Genomic DNA, 21,505 nt, shown 5'->3' with positions numbered 1-21,505 from the left:
TAAAAGAAGTCTGGTGTGCCCCTATCCCCCCAAAAGTGAGTGCATCTTATTGGGAAGTTTATCATGAAAGCATCAACAAGGGTGATTTCTTGCAAAAGAAAAGACTAAATTGGTGCTTGTCTCCCAACTGGTGCATTTTGTGTAAGTTGAATGGTGAGAGTGCTTTCCATCTCTTAATTTCTTGTCCTTTTGTTTGCTGTATTTGGGAATGGTTCTGCTCTCTCTTTGGTTGTAGGTGGCTCCCTCTTGTTAGTTTGGAAAGTCTCTTTAGACCATCCTTTCTAAGAAGCACAAGAAGAAGCAAATTTTGTGGAAGTGTGCTACAGAAACTATTATGTGGACTGTTTGGGAGGAAAGGAACTTAAGAATCATTTAGGATGAAAAAAGAAATAAGTTATCTTGGAGACTGTTACAGTTAGAACTGCTCATCGAGTGACTGTGAAACCATTCTCTAACTTCTCAGTGGAAGACTTTATTCAAAACTAGGGGTCGATTGCCCTTTCTTCTTCTAGGAATCAAAAGGTCTTGGAGGTTTGATCTTCCCCAAGTGAAGGTTGGATGAAACTTAACTTTGATGGAAGTAGTTTTGGTAATCCGGGCCCCTATGCAATTGGAGGAGTGATAAGGGATGGGAGTGGGAACATTTGTGGCTTGTTTTTGGGGCCTATTGAGCAAGGTGATTTAGTGAAAGCTGAGTTCAAGGTGACTTTGTTGGGGTGAATTGGAAGTGTGGGAGTAGGAAGAAGAAGAGACTCTATGGTGGAAACCGTGGTGTTACCATTCACACACCCAAAACAAACACTCCACTTAATATTGGAAAAATACAAATTTGCCCCTAAATGGGCTCCTAAATACAAATAAATTGGAATGACAAGAATGCCCTTGCCCTCAATACATAATCTCAACACTCCCCCTCAAACTAAGCTAAGATATCTATCATGCCTAGCTTGCCTAGGTTTTTATCAAGTTTCGACTTATGGAGGCCCTTGGTAAGACAATCAGCAAGTTGATCTTCTAACTTGACAAAAGGCACACAAATTTCTTCACTAGGGTTTATCATCTTTAATGACAACAATGTCATCAACATACACTATCAACAGAGTCACTAGTCCATTAACCCTTCTTATAAATAGAGTATGATCAGAATGCGATTGAGTGAACCCAATTTTAAGAACGATCCTTCTAAATCTGTCAAACCAAGCTCTAAGAGACTGTTTGAGCCCATAAAGGGATTTCTTCAGATGGCAAACCATTCCCTCACTGTTAGGGAGGGTAACTACTGGGGGAAGATCCACGTAGACCTCCTCTTGAAGATCTCCATTGAGGAAGGCATTCTTCACATCCATTTGGTACAGAGGCCATGAATGGTATGCAGCAAGAGACATAATCACTCTGATAGAGTTCATTTTGGCCACAGGTGCAAAGGTATCCTAATAGTTGTTGAGTTTTGGGCTGATATTACTTGTTTTTATTTATATAACATAGTTTGGGGGTTATTGGGCCTTAGGCCCATTAGTTTATTTTTAATTTAAGAGTGCTTATTCAATTCTTACAAGTAGTCGAATTACTAAGGGCATACTTGTCTTTGTACCCTCTTTTAATTGGGAGTATATAATCTAATGAAAGGGGCGGCCAGACCTAATTTTTGGCTTCTCCCATTCTCTTCTCTCTCTCCTCTTTCTTTCTCAGCTTAAACATTTTCTTCCTTTTCTTTTCTTCTTTCTTTTACAGTTTTTATATCAAAACAAGTTATTCAAACTTTTCTACTTGGTATCAGAGAAAGTTTAAAGATTTTTTGAGCTGCTCCATCATGCAGCCCTAGATTGGCTGATTGCGTGATGAGGTAAAGGGCTGATCAAAGACTTCAGGTAAGCCCAATTTTTGGATTTTTTTGTGGATTTGCAATCCCTTGTAACTGGTCTAGGGTTTAACACCAAAATCAAGAAGAACTAGAGAAAGGGGGAAAGTCTTGATTTAGTAGGACTCTTCAATTTTGACCTAGGAAGTGGCACGCTAGTTTTCTAGGGTTCCTTGAGGTTTTCTGAAGGGGGTGGTTCAAGTCCTAGTCTTTTTGGAGGTCTTTAGAGGGACTAAGGGAGTGGCAGCCTCTTCTCTCTCTTATCTCGCTCCCACGAAAAAGGGAATCTTTGGAGGGGGGCTTCTAGGGTTCCAGGAAGGTGTTTGAGGTTTCTAAAGGAGATAAATACCTTTATTTTCATCTCAAATTGATTTCCTAATCTATTATGGGAATTATGGAGGGATATGGAGTTGAAAACAAATTTGCAGGTGAAATGGAATTTGGGGGAGGAGGTGTTGGAGACCTCTTCAGGGCTGGGACCATCACTACAGTTAAGTTGGATGGTACAAACTACTTAGAATGGTCACAATCTGCAAAGATAGCCATTGGTGTTCGTGGGAAATTGGGGTATGTCACCGGTGAGGAAAAGAAACCTGAAACTAACCACTCCCGATGAGTACAGGAGAACTACATGGTGATGACTTAGTTGTGCAATTCCATGTTACCCTACTTAAGTAAGAACTTTCTATGGGCTAACACAACTAAGGAGATTTGGGATGGGTAGCAGAAACCTATTCACAGAATGAGAATGTTGCTAGAGCCTACTAGTTGAGCAACTAGGTGATTGCTACTATATAGGGAGATAAGTTTGTTGCTATTTATTTTTCAGTCCTCAAAACCTTGTGACAGGAGATAGACCATTTGGAAACTGTGGTTTGGGAAAGTAGCAAAGATGCAAACTTATCAGAAGAGGGGGAACCGTGGAGTGAGGAGATCGTGGTAGACTGGTAGTGGTAGAAATGAAAGCATTAGAGGTCGTGGTGTTGGTGTTGGTGATCAGGGCATGGTCGGAAAATGCAGTTACTGTGGACAGTGAGGATATATTGTGAACTTTTATTATGATTTCTATCGCCCACCATCTACTTGGGCCAATCATGCTGTTGTAGGAGATGGTGGTACTACAGGTGAAGAGTCTACAACTTTAGGCACTGAGAAGGAGAAGGAAATGGCCCCTATCACCCAAGAAGAGTATGAAAAGCTTTGCATGTCTTCCCCTTCCCCTGATAATACCGCAACCCCTGCAAAATCAGGTAAAACATGCATTGTTTCCTTTTCTAAATCATGGATTATTGATTCCAGGGCCTCAAATCACATGACTGGGTCTTCAAACTTGTTTACATCATTATCCCCTCCCCCAACCGCCTAGTCAGTTAAACTTGCCGATGGTATACCTCTGTTGTTTCTGGTATCGGTGATGTGACTTTACATTCTGATTTAACTTTGCCTTTCGAGTTATGTTCCTAAATTTCCTTTTAGTCTTATGTTTGTTAGTAATTTGACGAAATCTTTGAATTGCTCCATCTCATTTTTCTCGTTTTATTGTATTTTTCAAGATCTCAACACAGGGAAGACGACCAATGGCAAGCATGAAGTTGGAGGGTTGTACTATCTAGATGGTGGTGGATCGCAAAAAGCTCTTCATTCCTCCATTACATAGTTGTAGTGGCATTGTCGGTTGGGTCATCCGTCTCTTTCAACTTTCAAGAGTCTTGTTCCAAATGTCATGCCTATTCATGAGTTACAGTATGAAGTCTATCAACTTAGTAAATATCATCGTGTTTCTTTTGTTCCAAGGGAATTTATAGTCTCAAATCTTTTGAACTTGTTCATTCAGATGTTTGGGATCCTTGTCCAATTGAGACTTATAATGGTTTTAAGTATTTTGTTTCCTCCGTTGATGATTTTTCAAAATGACTTGGATTTATTTAATGAAATCGTGTACAGAAGTGTTTGATATTTCTCTCTTTTATCTTGAAATCAAGAATCAATTTGGTATCTCCATTAAATATTTTCGTTCTGACAATGCAAAAGGATATTTCCAATGCATGTTTCGTAGATTCTTTGAATCTCATGGTGTTATATATCGATCATCTTGCTCTTCTACTCCACAACAAAATGGAGTGGTTGAGAAAAAGAATAGACATTTACTTGATATTGCTCAAGCACTTTTGATTCGAATGTCAGATCCCCAAAAATATTGGAGTGATATTGTTCCTACCTCTTGTTTCCACATTAATCGTATAACCTCATTATTGTTATGTGGTTCCTCCCCTTTCTCTATCGTCTCCCCTTCTCAGTCTCTTACTCTCTTTTCCCTTTGTCTCCGCGTGTCTTTGGTTGTATTTGTTTTGTTCATCGCCTAGATATAGGTTTAGATAAATTGAACTCTCGTGCTCATAAATGTATGTTCTTGGGGTACTCTCGAAAGTGTTATAGTCCTTCTATTCGTCACTCTTTTGTTCTCCCTAATGTGACCTCTTTGAGAATGTTCCGTTTTTCTGTTAGCAGAGCCTACTTCTATTGGTAGCTTATCCCCCACCCCCCCTCCCCTCCCTTTTCCTATGGAAGAGGTGCTTGTGACAGATCCTATTGTTCAAGAGCCCATGTGACCACAAATTCATAGACTACACGCTCACGGCCCTCCTAGTATAGTGTTTCAACCTATTCTAGCTTCACCTCAGCCATCACTGGCTCCCCCGTTGGCAAATCATTCTAGCTTAGATCTACCCATTGTGCTTCGCAAAGGTATGCGTGTTTGTACTAAACATCCTATCTCCCATTATGTTTCCTTTGCACATTTATCTCCATCCTATCAGAATTTTGTCTCTTCTATCATTTATGTTTGTTCTCAGATCCCTTCATGATGCTCTCTTCTCTCCGAAATGGAAGAGAATGTTGGATGATGAATTTCATGCTCTTCAATCTAATCAGACTTGAGACCTTACTTATCTTCCTTCTAGGAAGAAGGCAGTCAATTGTTGGTGGGTTTATACAAGGTTTATACACAAAACCCACGGAGTTGATTATACTGTTACTTTTTTACCCGTAGCTAAAATGGGTTCCGTCCGTGTGTTTATTTCCCTGGCTGCACACTTTGGTTGGCCGTTGTTTCAGTTGGATATCAAAAATGCTTTTCTCCACAGTAACCTAGAAGAGGAGGTGTATATGGAGTAAACTCCAGGGTATGTTGCTTAGGGGGAAGAAGGAAAGGTGTGTCAATTAAACAAAGCAATCTATGGGTTGAAACAATCTCCGATGGCCTAGTTTGGGAGATTTAGTAGTGTGGTACAGCAGTTTGGGATGACACAATGTAGGGTTGATCACTTAGGAGGCGTTCTTTTTTCGGATTTTGAGAGGGGGGAAGTTGGTCAACGGGATTTTAGTTCCCATTGACCAAGAATCCCATGTTATTTCTTTAGATTTATGTGGGGACCAGGGAAAGTTTATTTTCCTGGGTACCACTTACCTGGGTAAGTGATACCCATCTCCTAGGTGGGTAAATAACTTTCCCACCTAAGGGGAAGTTGCCAACACTTGAATGGGACAAAAATACCCCTTTTAATAATGGATTTTTATGGCTAAAATGGCCATTGCCTTATTTACATGAGAAATAAAAGAACATGGGTAAATGCACTTACCCAGGTAAGTGTTTCCCAGGAAAAACTTACCCGGGTAACTGCATTTACCCGAGTAAGTAACTTACCGAAAAGCGAACGGGCCTTTAGTGTTTAGTAGAGATACTGCCTCTGGGAAGATTGTGTTAGCAATCTATGTTGATGACATTATTATTACAAGGAGTGGCGAGCATGGCAAAGAGCTCAAATAGTTCCTACAAAGGCAGTTCCAGACTAAAGACTTGAGACACTTGAAATGTTTTTGGGGCATAGAAGTAGCAAGGTCGAAGTAAGGAATTTCTCTCACAAAGAAAGTATGCGCTTGACTTGTTCAAAGAAACCTATCCATTAGGGGCAAAACCAGTGGATACTCCTATAGGTCCAAATGTGAAGATGTCTAACAATGAGGAGGAGCCCTTAGCTAATCTGGGACAATACAGGAGAGTAGTTGGGGAGCTGATTTATTTAACCATCACAAGACCAAACATTTCCTTCAGTGTTGGACTATCAAGTCAATTTATGCAAAACCCAAGGACAATCCATTGGGAAGGTATTGTTAGAGTACTATGCTACTTGAAGGGTGCTCCAGGTCAAGGATTATCAGAAAGGGAGAGAACTTTCCTTGGAGGGATATATTCAAATGCTGATTGGGCAGGATCAGTTACAGACAGGAAATCAACAACTGATTATTACACATTCTTGGTAGGGAATTTGGTTACTTAGAAGAGTAAGAAGCAAAATGTGATGGCTAGGAGAAGTGTTGAGGCCGAGTACAGAACCATGGCCCACACCACGTGCGAGTTGGTGAGGCTAAAACAGTTACAAGAAATGGGAATGTCAATCACAACTCCCATTAAGTTGTTTTGTGACTAGGCAGCCATTCATATCTCCTCCAATCCGATGTATTATGAGAGGACTAAACACATAGAGGTGGATTGTCACTTTGTAAGAGAGAAGGTGGTTAGTGGAGAAATCATTACCCCATATGAGAAGTCTAAAGATCAACTAGCCAACCTCTTCACCAAAGGCTTAAGTGGTGCAAGAATGAAGTATATTTGTAACAAGTTGGAGCTTTATGATCCAACTTGAGGGGGAATGTTAAATTATAATGTTTTGTTCAGGGTTAATTTAGTCTTTCCCCTTCTTTTTTGTGGTTCTTTTTTAATCTCTGTTCTTAAGTTACATAATTAAGGGCACTTTTGTAATTTTATCTCTTTATGAATATAAGTCATATATGGGCAGCAGTTGGGTCTCTCAACTGGAACTGTCTTCAGCCCTTTTCTCTTTGTATTCCTCTTCTTCTCCATTGCTTCTTTGTATCTTGGGTTTATACCAGGATTTTCTTTATTTGTTATACAAAATGAAAGTCTAATCATAAAGCCCAAGCACAGTTAGTGGGTGTTTGTGAAAAGCACTGAACCTGAACCAAATTCCAGTTATGCCTTGGACCTTGGAGACAAATGGGCAAAATTGGAAGGTTGCACTTAACCCCAAACTTGATTATGATACTACACTAGTGAGAACATCAGACTCACATAGTTGCATCAAGCCCAAGCAATTGGAGCTCAATTCGGTTGGAAAAGTGTTGCTGAGTTGGTTTCACACATACAGCTGCGACATATTCAGTTGGAGACCGATTTGAGTCTAATATTGGGTGTGAACTACCACTCTAGGAGCTGCATATTGTGGACTCTGTATCAACTATTATCGATTCTAAAATTAGGGTTTCAAATCTGGTCCAAGGTTGGTGCAAGATCGATCTAGAAATCTGGATTTCAAACATCAGAAAACCGGTTCTCGAGTTGGGCTGATTACAGCCAGCAACTGTAACTGATTCGATCATGTTTAATTAAAGTTTCAGTCCTTTCAACATCACCATGATCAATAGGCCCCGAAAACAAGCCACAAATGTTCCCACTCCCATCCTTAATCGACCTCCAATTCCAAAGGGAACCAGATTGCAATATTCAAAAGTTTATGAGGAACTTTTTGTGGGAACCAGGGGATTCTAAGAAAGACAATTTGATTAATTGGAAAACGGTTTGTATGGACAAAGAGGCTGGTGGTTTGGATTCAGGTAGAGTGACACTTAAAAACACAGTGTTTAGAAAATCGGACCGGACTGACTAAACCACGACCCGAGACCTTGGTCCGTTCAAACATACCCCAATAACCGCTTTCATTAAAAATCGATGAAAACTGGCTGACCAATCGGTTTAACCGGAAAACCAACAAACTGGTCCCGGATTCATGAAACTGCCCAGGTCCTTAACTAGTACAAATTTTAAAATATGCTTGGCAAGATTCGAACCCATGACCACTTATTTTCATATATTACTTAATCACCATTAGCCCACCTCTTAACTTGTGTTAAGTAATGAATACTATTGTACAAATTACTTTATTATGCATATATTTTAAAGGAAATGTAAATTAAGAGACTTGAACCCTAATCAATTGCTTTAAAAATTAAGGAACTTGCCATCAATATATGACCTCTAATATATGTGTGTGTATGCCACATCATCACGGTTCAACCTCATTTGAACCTCTCCCCTCTTTGGTTCTATGCCTGGTCCAGTTCTCTGAACATTGATAAAACACTTCCTTGTTGGGGAAATGGATATGGCGGTTTCCAAGGTTTAAAATGTTGGTGTCGGCAGTAATGTTAATCATCCAAATATAAAATATGGTATAGAAATATTGTAGAAGTTAGACATGGTGGAAATTTGTAAAATATGCAAAAAAATATATAATAATATCTTATGAAATGATAAAAGAAGCATAGGTAGACCCTTTCAAATTATTATCTTGCTCCAAATCATTAAACAAAGATAAGAAACTAAAGTTATAAACAAAAGAATACATTGTGAAATTTTCCTATAAACTTTAAGACTCAAAATTACATGATAAAATGAGTTCAAGCAAAATTTAAACTCAGAGAAATTGCAAATGATTCTAGTAGATCAACCAAGTAGTCTACTATACAAACAGAAAACTAAAATTTAACTTTTATGTTTGAAATGAATATTAAGCTGACTCTATGTGGTAAACATGTACATTAGGAAGGTAATAATATTGTTGTTCCACACATCTACAATATTGTCAACGAATTATGTTATAATACTATCTCTTGAACTCCACTATAGTACCGGTAGTGTTCACTAGGGAATGTATCAATTCTAGTAATTTTTTCATGTCACTACCCATATAAATGAAAATATTTCATGAAAATATTAGGAAATTTATGGACATTTCAAACCATGGTAATTCCCATTGACTTGGAAAATTTGTGTCATGAGGTAATTAAAAGCACCCAGACTTAAGCTTAATGGTTGGGATGCAGGTTTTAGCTTGAAAGCTTCTCTCTCAACCCCATGGAAAGCTATATCATCTATTTATCAAGTATGATGTTACTTTTGGGACCAAAACAAAATTTTGGAAGGATTTGTGGTGGGTGGATGTACCACTCAAGACTGATACCTTTTCTCTTGCCTCTAATAAAGATTATTTGGTGTCGGTATCTAACCTTGGTCTAAATTGGGATCTTGGGATACATCGAGGGATTAGGGATTATGAAACCTAAGATATTGTATTAACCCCAACTCTTCCGACTCCAAAAGCTAGATCCTTGGGTGCTCACAATTTGGTTAACCGAACCACGGGCATCTTTTTGAAATCGAACCGGTCCCTTCAATTTCTACATTGTCCGAAATAGTGTTTAGAAAACCAGACTGGACCAGCCAATTGGCCCGGCTGAACCGTGGCCCAGGACCTTGACCGGTTCAGTCATACCCCAATAGCCGCATTTGTTTTCGTTAAAAAATTGATGACAACCAACTAACCGGCCAGTTTAACCAGAAAACCGGTGAACCAGTCCCGGTTTCATGAAACCACCCGCGTCCTCAACTAATAGAAATTTTAAAATGTGCTTAGCAAGATTCGAACCCATGATCTCTTATTTTCATATATTGCTTAATTACCATTAGTCCACCTCTTAAATTGTGTTAATTAATGATTTTATTAAACATATTACTTTATTATGCATGTATTTTAAAGAAAATGTAAATTAAGAGACTTGAACCCTAATCATTTGCTTTAAAAATTAAGGAACTTGCCATCAAAATGCCATATTTAAGTATATTAAAAGTTGTAAAATATATTATATATAATACTTATAGAACCTCTAGTATATATATGTATATGCCACATCATCATGGTTTTATGTCTGGTCCGGTTCTCTAAACATTGGTCCTAAACCAACACTAAACCATATCAATTGGTTGACCAATTCAATTCTTTAGTTTTTCAATTTTTTATATTTATAATATATATTATAAATAAATATATAATATAAATACTATAAACATATATAATATATTATATTATACATATATATAATATATAATATATTATTTTTTGAAAGGAATATATAATATATTATAAATATATTATATACTATAAATAGCTAATTATAAATATACATTATATACATATTGTTTGGTTCAGTTAGCCGTCATTTTTTCATATAGGTTAACCAAAACTAAATTGATTGGTTCAATTAACCAATTTTTATGGTTTGGTTCCATTGGTTCGGCTTGGTTTTTAAGTTATTTATGAGCACCCCTACCTTTGGCTCTTTCTCTTGTGCTTCCTTCTTTTCTACCTTAGGAAGAGACCCTCAACCACCCCTTCCCTCTTTCTTCATGAAGGCCATTTGGAGAGGACCGGTTCCACTTAAGATTAGCTGAGGCATTTCATAACAAAATTAATTCATTTGAGAAGCTGCAAAAGAGAAAACCTTTCTAGTGTCTATCACCCCACAGTCAAGTGGTTAGAACTCTTTCAACTTACTAATCTCCTGTAGCTTTGCAAATACTACTTGGAATTTTTTCATCTCTCTATTTGATGGCAGGTGGATTCCTCCCTTGGACCTGAAGAGATTGTTTCTTGACTCTCAACCCCCCAAGAAGAGAGGAAAACCCTTTGCAGATGCACAAGAGTTGCTATTCTTTGGTGCCAATGGAAAGAAAGAAATGCAAGTTTATTCAAAAATAAGGAGAGGATAGCAAAAGGAGACAATAGAGAACATAACATTCAGAATGATACATTGGGTCAAGACTTTAAAGCTATTCTCATTATTCATAGTGGATGACATTTTGAGAATTTTGAAGCAAGTGACAGATTCTTCAGCCAGTAAAGTTTTGACCAGGGCTGTTAGGACCCCTCCTTATCCCAATCCCGTAAAACTACACTTAGACGGCTGCAGCATAACTGCATAAGGAACCCCAGCTAATCAAGGATTGGTAGTGTTTTACGAAATGAAGAAAATATTTCGGCACTTTATTCAGGACCATTAGGGATAGGAGACTCTACCATGGCAGAAGTCTTTGCTGCCCTCCAAGGCATTGGGAGGGATAAATTGTTAAGTTTCAGGAATGTTATTACTAAAGGTGATTCACGGGTGGTAACTTGGCTTAGGGTTAATACGAAAGGGTCATAAGAGAATTGCAGCAGTTAATTCAAGAGTTGGGAGCTTCTATAAATTGAATACCTAGATCAGCAAATGGAGTAGCAGATGGGCTGGCAAGGCAAGGGATGGACAGAGAGATCTTGTATTGGCAGAGAGATCTCAAAAGTGTTGGATGAGATGTAAATCAGTCCTCAAATATCAAGATTAAACTTAGTGATTAGCAGAATAGAACAGATCAGAATAGCTGTATAAGAGAGGAAGATGGCGAAGAGAAGAGGTAAGAGAAGAAGAAGTCGAATCAATCACCCTTCTCCTCTAACACTATTTTATTAATCTCTAAAAAATTGATGATGACAAGTATACCCTTAAGTGGGCGGCCAGCTTGGCAGTTACATAAAGAAAATAAAATAAGAACAAATAACAGGCCCCTTAAGTGAGGCCCATCAACAAAATAAAAGATATCATACGAAAGGTTGTAAGGGTCCATTCGGCCCAGTCTCTTTACACTCCCCCTCAAGCTGAGCATACATGTCAATCATGCCCAGCTTGCTTATATAGTGTGTCAATTTCCCCCTAGGAACTCCCTTGGTCAAGATATCAGCCAATTGCTCTTCTGACGTCATAAATGGTAAACAAACTTCTCCTGAAAAGACTATTTCCCTTATGAAATGTCTATCAACCTCAATGTGCTTAGTTTTTTCATGAACAAGATTATGTGCAATGTTGATAGCAGTTTGGTTGTCACAATAGAGCATCATTGGTTTCTCGTAGTCCACCCCCAATTCCTCCAGAAGGGATCGTAGCCATAGTAATTCTGACACACCATGAGCCATTGCCCTGTATTCTGCTTCAGCTGAGGATCTAGCAACTGTTTATTGTTTCTTACTCCTCCAAGACACAATATTCCCAGCAACCAGAGAACAATAACCAGAGGCGGACCTTCTGTCATCAATACAGCCTGCCCAATCTACATCAATAAAGGCTTCCAGCTTCATATGACCATGCTTATCAAATAGAATACCTTTCCCTGGAGTACCTTTCATGTAGCACAGAACCCTTTCTGCAGCAGCTAAATGAGTATCTCTAAGATAATGCATAAACTAACTGATAACACTGACTGCATAGGAAATATCTGGCTGAATCATGAAAAGGTAATAACAGCTTCCCAAGCAGTCTCTGAAACACTCCCTTATCAGACAAAAGTTCACCGTCTGTGGCAGAAAGTTTATGATTAGGATCAATGGGAGTGGAGATGGGTTTAGCTCCAAGTTTACCAGTTTCAGCAAGAAGATCAAGGACATATTTGCGCTGAGATATGAATATACCATCCTTAGATCGAGCAACTTCAATGCCCAGGAAATACCGAAGATCTCCCAAATCTTTGATTTCAAATTCAGAGATGAGAAATGCTTTTAATTTACTGATGTCATTACCCGTGACCACAATATCATCAATATAAACAATCAAGAAGGTCACCAGAGAGTCATTTCTCTTCAAGAACAGTGTATGATCAGATTGTGTTTGAATGTAGCCAAAAGAGACAAGAGCAGCCCAAAATCTCTCAAACCAAGCCCGAGGAGATTGTTTGAGACCATAAATAGATTTATGTAGTTTACACACCTTGCCTTTCATTTCTTTCCCATACACTCCTGGAGGTAGAGACATATAGACAATCTTCATGCAATTCTCCATTCAATAAGGCATTTTTAACATCGAACTGGTGTAGGGGACAGCCAAAAGTAGCTGCTAGAGAAAATAAAACCCTGACTGAAGTCATCTTAGCTACAGGAGCAAATGTCTCAAAATAGTCAATGCCATACATTTGGGTGTAACCCTTAGCAACCAACCGAGCCTTAAACCTCTCAACAGAGCCATCAGAGTGATATTTAATAGTAAACACCCATTTACAACCCACTGGTTCCTTCCCTTCCGGCAAGTCCACAATATCCCAGGTATGATTCTTATGCAACGCATCAAATTCGGTCATCATAGCTTCCCTCCATTCAGCTTGAGATAAAGCTTTCGGTATAGACCTGGGTATCACATGGGAAGAAATAGAGGCAAGAAAAGAGTAGTAGGAAGGGAAGAGAAGACTATAAGATAAGTGTTTGGAGATACAATGTGTTGTACACTTCCGCTTGCCCTTGCGAAGAGCAATAGGAAGGTCAAGGTCTGGAACAGTCTGAGATGGGTCAGTAGAGGGTTAACCTGTTTCCTCAGGAATGATGGGAGTAGCAAGATGCTCTTCTGAAGGAGTGGAAACAACCTACACATGTCTGAATCCCTGCCTTTGGTACCACCTTTGGAGAGCAGGAGCAGAAGCAAGAAGGGGAGCAGGGACATCAGGGGTAGGTCTAGTGGAAGAGGTGGACACCCCATGATCGGACTCACAAGGGATGGAAAGAGGAACAGCTGGAGACATAGCGAAGTACTCATCAGATTTCTCCCCCTCAGGAGGAATACTAAAGAACGGAGTCAACTCTGCAAAGGTGACATCCCGAGATACAAAGCGTATGCCATGATCTGGATCAAAACAGCAATAACCCTTCTGTGTTGAAGCATATCCTAGAAACACGCACTTATGAGCCATAGGTTCAAACTTGTGCCTTTGGTGACTATGAATATGCACATAGCAAGTACACCCAAACACACAAAGAGGAAGAGAAAAGAGATCCTCATCCGGGAAGAGAAGACTAAAAGGGGTTTTAAAGCCAAGGACCCGAGAGGGCATACGGTTGATCAAAAAGGTAGCAATAAGAACAGCATCTCCCCAAAAGTTTATAGGAACATGGGATGCAAATATGAGGGATCTGGCAACATCAACCACATGCCTGTTCTTTCTTTCCACCACCCCATTTTGTTGTGGGGTATAGGAACAAGAACTTTGATGAATAACCCCAAAAGTTTCAAGATAGGTGGAGAGAGTTCTCTCAAAATACTCCTTAGCATTGTTAGAGCGGAATATTTTGATACGGGTATTAAACTAGATGATGATGAGTTCATGAAAATTTTTCACAATAGCTGGTACATCATCCCTGGATTTCATGAGATAAATCCAAGTGTAACGTGAATAATCATCAATAAAAAGGATAAAGTACCTGTAACCCCCCATGGTTGGCATGTGATATGGCCCCCACACATCAGAGTGAACAATATGGAAAGGAGAAAATGATCTTCTATTGCTAATTGAATAGGAATGTCTACAATGTTTTGCCAGCTCACATGATTCACAATGAAGACTCAATAAAGACACTCCTTTAAACATATCTAGGAACAGATGACTCAAAGCAGAAAAGGACAAGTGACCAAACCGAAAATGACATAATAAGATTTTGATAACAGACTCTGACAGGTGGTCCCGAAGCTTGATTTGGTGTGCCCAGCAAGTATATTCCGTTCGCCTCATGGCCACTCCCAATCATCCTCCGAGACTGCAGGTCCTAAAAAACACAATGAGTGGGAAAGAAAGTTATCCTGCAATTCATTGACTTTGTTAAGCTACTAACAGATAAGAGGTTTGTGTTAAGCTTAGGGACATGAAGAACAGAAGATAAGAACAGGGTGTCAGAGGTCTTTATATCACCTTTACCAGAGATGGGGGCAAGGGACCCATCAGCAAGGAATATTTTCTCTTTCCCAAAGAGGAGGTGATATGAGCGAAACAAGTTAAATAGGCTGGTTAGATGGTATGATGCACCGGAATCAATAATCCAAGGGATTTTATGATTACCTGAAGCTAAAGCATGATCCGTAGAAGCACGAATACCTAAGTGAGCAAAAGCCGATGAAGATGATGTACTATTGGAAGGGTGAGTTGAAAAAACCGTAGCTTCCAAGTGATTTAGGAGCCTCCCATACTTCTCAAAATCCAGCTTCATTGCAGCCAACTGCTCAATAGTTGATTTTTCTTCGCTTTCCTTACTTCCCCCTTCAGGCACTGTAGCAGCATTAGCAATCTTGGATTTTCCCACCTGACTACCCTTCTTAGGGTTATTATTGTTCTTAAGCCTATCAGGAAGAAGTTCAGGATGAAGCTTCCAACTGGTGTCCTTTGTATGTCGTGGTTTCTTGCAATATTCACACATCTGCTCTCTTTTCTCAATAAGGCCCTTCAGTTTCATTCCCGCATGTGCAAAATGTTCTGTAGATGGACTCTGCAACTGCATCTTCCGCCTACTCTCCTCACTACTTATCATAGCATATGTCTGTGAAAGAGTAACCTCATCCTTGGCCAAAATGTTCTGTCTAATAATATCAAACTCAGGGTTGAGTCCAATGAGAAACTCAAACACCCTATTTCTCTCCACTAGCTCTCTATACATTTCAGCTTCCTTTTTACTCTCCCATACCACTGTCTCCATAACACCAATTTCCTACAATAGGGATTTTAGTATAGAGTAGTAGATTGCCACACTCTTCTCCCCCTGTCTCAGGTTCTTCACATCACTTTTCAATTTGTATGCTCTGGCAACATTCAGTTACTGTGAATAGGTCTCATTTGCACTGTCCCATATCTCCTTAGCCGAAAACATCTAGAGATAGTGCTGGCTTATATGGGGTTGCATAGAGTTGACTAACCATCCTATAACAGTACAGTTCTCTTGCATCCATCTTTCAAATTCAGGGTTTGTCTCTTCGGGTTTCACCTTGCTACCTGTGAGATACCCGAGTTTTCCTCTACTACAAACATAGATTTTTATAAACTATGCCCAAGCAAGATAGTTCGTCCCATCTAGCTTAATTGCGGTAACACCAGTCAAAATGGAATCTACTGAAGCAGGTCCAGAAACTGGCACCTGCTTGAACTCACTTCCGTATGCCTCCATTAATCAAATGGAAATCAAAGAACAGAAAATTTTGACTATGTAAACTTACTTGAAGTCAAACCAGAACTTGGGTGCTTGAAAAACTAGGGTTTTGCTTCGTCCAGTAGATGGAAGGAAGAGAGAAGACACTGTCGCACCCACCAGACTAACCCAAACCTGAACCACCCTCCTTTAGCAGTCACAAGACACCTCCCAAGCACAGAGCGCTACCCCCAAGTTTCACCTTCCTGGTAACCTCGCAACTCTTTAGTCGGCTAGGGTTTTGGGCAGTAGCAAAACAGCATCACTTCTTGGCAAAATCTGGCCAGAACTAAACACTCCAAACCCTTCTACCAACTAGGCAAGTGATTCTCTATACTATAGAGAACCTATCTCTCCATACACTCTCTTGATTTTAGAGTGTACAGGAACAAAGAAAAAAGAAGGAAGAGGAACTGAACCTGCTCTGATACCAAGATGTAAATCAGTCCTCTAATATCAAGATTAAACTTAGTGATTAGCAGAATAGAACAGATAACAGGTCCATTAAGTGAGGTAAGAGAAGAAGAAGTCGAATCAATCACCCTTCTCCTCTAACCCTATTTTATTAATCTCTAAAAAATTGATGATGACAAGTATACCCTTAAGTGGGCGGCCAGCTTGGCAGTTACATAAAGAAAATAAAATAAGAACAAATAACAGGCCCATTAAGTGAGGCCCATCAACATAAAATATAAGATAAAATAAAAGATATCACACGAAAGGCTGTTAGGGCCCATTCAGCCCAGTCTCTTTACAGGATGGGCAGAGCATTTGTATCAAGGTATGATTAGGTAGAGTTAACTGTAATCTCAAAATCTCAGTTAACCATTTTCTGCACTTTGTATCAGTTTCTGATTTTCAGTAATAAAATTTCTGTTATAACTCAAAAAAATATGGCATTAAACGGATCGGAATGGTGAAACATGATTCATGTAGCCAACCCCATATAGTTGGGATAAGTTTTAGATGATGATGATGATGATGATGATTCTTTTGGGATATAGAACATAAGTACATAACACTCTTGACCAAGCTGGCCCTGTAATGGACTGGATACTGCAACTTCACGAAGCTATAGTAAGCATCACTAGTAAAAAATATTACAGAAAGGTGAGAAAAAGAAAAACACGAGAATCACTCTAAGGGTGATGGGAAACATTCAACAATCATTAGAGGCAGCAAAAGACTCAAGATTTCACTTCAGTTTCAAAAAGATGACAAGATGGCAAATTATAGATTTTAAAAAAAAGAGTACCATTAAGAACACTGTTCACCATAGTTAAGATAATGCCATTGCAGCCAACAGAGGGAAAACACTATAATTTGAAGCCTACCAACCATCAATTTTGGAACTTGAAAACAACTAAATTAATGAATTATAAAGTCAGAACCAGAAATCAATAAATAAAATGGCAAAAATACCTTTTAGACCACAAGAAACCGTGTAAGTTAACCCCAATCAGCCAACTGCCATGTAACATCCTCATGCCAAAAGAAAACATTCTGGGCATCTTCCTTTCACCCTGAAATGGACTACTTCTAACTATTATAAAAAACTTCTGTTAGTGAACCTTATGCTCCAGTTATAGAATTTTTCTTTTTTTTGATGAATGTCCAGTTATAAACTTATTTAGTTTGGGTTTGCAGGAAAAACCTTTAGAATCCTTGAAGTCTTCACTCAAGACTGCATTTTTTTGTGATCTTCAAATGGTGTGCGCCTTCATTGAGATTAATGGGAACTATCAAAGCATGACTGATAATCCAAGTAGACAGTGGGACATGTTAATGTATCTGGAGCATATTACTCTTCTTCTAGCCCAATGAGATAATGAATGCAATCAACTTGGAAAAGCACTAATGTTTAATGCAATCACTTTCACTTTACAGATTTAAAGAAATAATTTGGTTAACCTATGATCAATGTGCTAATATCAATTACTTTATTGGGATAGATCACATCTCACATCTCTCCAACAGATGCTTGTAGTGTGTGAATCTTAAATTCTTCATTTATCAAAAAAAGAAAGTGCTAATATCAAATTGAAGAACAAATCATGATAGACAGATAACTAACTAGTGGGCAACACTCTTGGAAGTGATGACTTCAGAAAACAGGCTCAGTAAAAAGACCAGTTATTGCACTTTATAGCAAATCATATCAATCCAATTTTGTGGTCCTGTCCCCAAAGTCACTCAATGCTCTACTTTCCAGGCCATGCAGCTTCCATTAGAGCATGTCTTTTTTTTTCTTAACAAAGATTTTATCAACTTGCAAGTTTTCTAACAAAAACAATGGCAATGACTATGGAGCAATTTGAACACCATTCACCATTATAACATGTAGCAGATAAAACTTAGATGATCATATTCGTACATTATATTTTGCATTTCATTGTTTTATACAAATAACCAAATATGATATTAAAGATGTCAACCGTTAGATAATACAGTGGGTAGGATGTTATTCAAGAGGTATTTTAAGATTATGACACCACTTTGCAAAATTTTTTTGCTGAGCTCGCCAGGGCTAAGCACCACATCCCTTTGCATTTGTGGTATTAGAAGCGTCCCCAACCCAAAGCTTGCCAATGACAAGGTCCTTACATCTTTGATCAATGATACACTTCCTCATAAGCTCCAAGATGATGCAGCTTCAGAAGCCACTACTGGTCGTAACGTCCTTCCTGATATTCATAGTAATACTTTTGGCTAAGATCTCCATATGTTATACCTTGATCCCTTATTTCCCCATATGGATTCGAAGTTCCAAAAAAATACTCGGCAGTTCCCTTCCACTGATCACCATAGCTTTGTTCCTCTCCATCTTGTTGACAATATCTTTTTTGGTCTTTGCGAGACAAGCACGGGAAATTACCGAAAAGATCAGCACAAATCCCAGTCCCATCCAAAAAGTAGCCATATGAAGATAGAGATTCTTGTTCAGCATAGGCATAACCATTTTCTTGTCCTCCATATCCATATCCATACCCATTCCCATAGCTAGACCATGGATGGTGATCATAAATAGGCTGCATTTCCCCAGTCCCAAAATAGTCATCCTCCTGTTCCTTACCTTGGTACGAGCCAACAGGTTTCCAATAACCGCTTCCGTAGTCATTATCATCATATTCATTGCCATGGTCATGAGAGAATATGTGATCTCTATTATCATCATACCAAGGGTAGAGACCATTAAGCCAATTCCCACTGTCACCGTAATGCAGCTGCTCTTCCTCCGAAGTCCCCTTTGGTCTACGTCTACCGCTCCCTTTATGTGGCTCCACCGTGTATTCGACCTTTTCATCGCTCGGTGGGGAGATAGAACCGGAACTCGATCGAGGATAACAAATCGCCTCCGAAGGTGGAAGGGATTTTCCATAGGTTTGAGTGATATCATAACCGCCAGCATAAGGATTTGGATTGTAAACAAAAAATTCAGGCACATTAAACTCGGAGCTAGTGTAAGCCATCCCATTCAATTCTGACCTCGACACTTTCCCCAGATTCAATTCCCAATATCCTTTCCAAACTCTAGAGTAAAAGTTTCGGCATAATGTAATTGGTGTTGTCCTTTTATTATCAATCTTATCAATTAGAGATTTCCATCCACTCAAATCCTCTCTCTATTTTCATTGCCAAAAAAAAAAAAGTCCTCTCTCTATAATGTAAAGTAACAAATATAGCTTACCTGCTTGGTGAAGGCAAAGGGCAAAGTAATAAAGAAAATAAACGGCGAAAGCGAAGTACCAGCGAAGCGCACCTATTTAATGTAACAAGTTTAAACAGCAAGCGGGCGGTTTTGCCACTTCTTCCAAGCATTTTCCCCAAGCAGATAGCGTTGCCGGCGCGGTTTAGTTTTTTCTTCACTCTCAAATTCTCTCTCTCATCCTCTACCGTCTCCGCCATTTCTTTCTTCCACAAAGCCAAGCACCACAAAGAAGCGGCCAGAACACGTTATGGGACCACGACCAACTCGGTTAAAACATTTTTTATAATTTGCAATTAATTTATCTAATCGACATTTCATTAGATTAATGTGGAAAATGACAGTTTTAAGTTTTAATACTAACACCAAGGTTCAAAGTATCCGAAACGTCACAAACGTAGTCTATTGGAAAAGCAATTTTAAGATGTGTATGTGTTATTGATACGCATGTATATCAAAAAAAATTAAGATATATATCAAATTTATAAATATATTCTAATGATTTTATGAAAAATATATTATAACTAATTATAATTTTATTAAAAATCATATACTTAACTATAATTTATAAATTATAATTCTTAAGATTTAATGTTTTATGGGATGAGAAAAACCCAACTCTCCTATCCAACCATAAAACATGCATTGGCACAATTTCTATGTGAAAATATAATTGATAATTATTTATTATTTGTTTTCAAAAATTATAAAAAATAAATAAATATTATATAATATATTCAAAAAATAATTTTTAAAAAAGAAATTTCAATTGTGGATATGATAGATCATCTATAGAATTATAATATATTCATTCATTATGATCAAATGATAAAATATAATCAATTATTTATTTATTTTTAATTCATCTTCAATTGTTATGATTAAATGATAAAATATAATTAAATATTATATATTTTTTAAATTCTAAAAATATAAAAAATAAAAATATATACTAAAGATGAAATTTCAATTGCTCTATGTATATGATAGATAAATCCATAGATCTAAAACATATTTAGTCTTTATAGGCAAAGAAAAAACTTACATTTTCAATTTTTTTGTTAATTTATATTTTCCCCAAACATCTTCATGAAATTTTCATAAATTTATTAATAGCACAAAAAATTTGTGATTTTGAATGTAAGAAATGTAGATCAACATAAATTTAAACATTCAAGAAAAAAATCACAAGATATTATAAAAGATTGAAAATTTTACCTATTTTTTCAACATTTAAAAAATCTTTAAAAAAAAATTAATGATTCACACTTGTTTCTTGCAAAATTTTGTAAATTTAGCACTCAATGAATGAAGTTTGGAGTTTTAGAGTCATTTAGGGGTGAAAGAATGCTTATTTCGGGGAAAATAAACTTGTTTTCCCCCTTTAATATTTTTAAGTTTTTGGTTGTATCTTTTTCGTCAATACGCTATCAATACACCCCCGATACGCCCCGATACACCCACGATATGCCCTCGATACGCATGAAAAAAGACGAGACGTCCAATTTTCATGCGTATACTGTATCGGTTTTTAAAAGATACAATACAATACGCCCCATATCGGGTGTATCATATCGAAATTTTAAACCTTGACTAACACCCATTCAAATAAATTTAACTAAAAAAACTATAAACAAAATGTCATTTTTATCCCTAATAGAACACGTACAACCACTTTATTTTCTCTATTTTGGTCAATTTTGTTTCTTATAAAAAAAATGTGTTAGAGGTACTTTTGGAATAAACAATCATAGATCCATACCCTTTAACATTTTCCACTCGGTTTAGGCGTACTTTTGGAATAAACAAGTATGAGTCTATGCCCTTAAACATTTATGACTTAGTTTAGATGATCATGTTACTATTTTCATATGACAAACAAATAGTTCTTAATGAAATGTCGATTAAGTAAATAGGTTTCAAACTATAAGAGGTGTTTTAGTAAAATGCAAACTATAGGTTAGATTTAAGTAAATATGTGAAACTATTGGGGGTGTTCTAGTAAAT

The 21,505-nt window shown here is 37.9% G+C and overlaps 2 protein-coding genes across 13 annotated transcripts in view; both read right to left on the bottom strand.

Moving 5' to 3' along the window:
* LOC148872983 (uncharacterized) overlaps window positions 1–19,756 on the bottom strand; it is a 43,539-nt gene extending 23,783 nt beyond the window's left edge. For 2 of the 12 annotated variants that reach the window (XR_016108091.1, XR_016108094.1), the window contains exons 1-3: window positions 19,553–19,743; window positions 17,447–17,545; window positions 17,215–17,315 (exon numbers count right to left, since the gene is read on the bottom strand). Coding sequence is in view for 1 of the 12 variants with exons in the window: in XM_088973509.1 (XP_088829635.1) it covers window positions 19,553–19,698 (146 nt within the window). In the remaining 11 variants the exon portion in view is untranslated. Of the gene's footprint in view, window positions 1–17,214; window positions 17,336–17,446; window positions 17,546–19,552 lie in introns of all 12 variants that reach the window. The other 10 variants (XR_016108090.1, XR_016108093.1, XR_016108086.1 and 7 more) reach the window with 9 other exon arrangements.
* Window positions 18,134–19,554, bottom strand: LOC148872984 (uncharacterized). Its single transcript, XM_088973508.1, has one exon. It carries the CDS (start codon window positions 19,260–19,262, stop codon window positions 18,456–18,458), a length of 807 nt encoding a protein of 268 aa, XP_088829634.1. The 5' UTR covers window positions 19,263–19,554; the 3' UTR covers window positions 18,134–18,455.
* Window positions 19,757–21,505: the final 1,749 nt, after the last annotated feature.

The sequence above is a fragment of the Nelumbo lutea genome, chromosome 2, assembly GCF_056320005.1.
Source record: "Nelumbo lutea isolate HS-2025 chromosome 2, American lotus-T2T, whole genome shotgun sequence".
Taxonomy (NCBI): Eukaryota; Viridiplantae; Streptophyta; class Magnoliopsida; order Proteales; family Nelumbonaceae; genus Nelumbo; species Nelumbo lutea.
This window is presented reverse-complemented; position numbering and strand designations above follow the sequence as displayed.

Bases quoted from the DNA above. Each gene is read 5' to 3' on its own strand.
- LOC148872984 (XM_088973508.1), bottom strand. From the start codon at position 19,262: ATGGCTTACACTAGCTCCGAGTTTAATGTGCCTGAATTTTTTGTTTAC.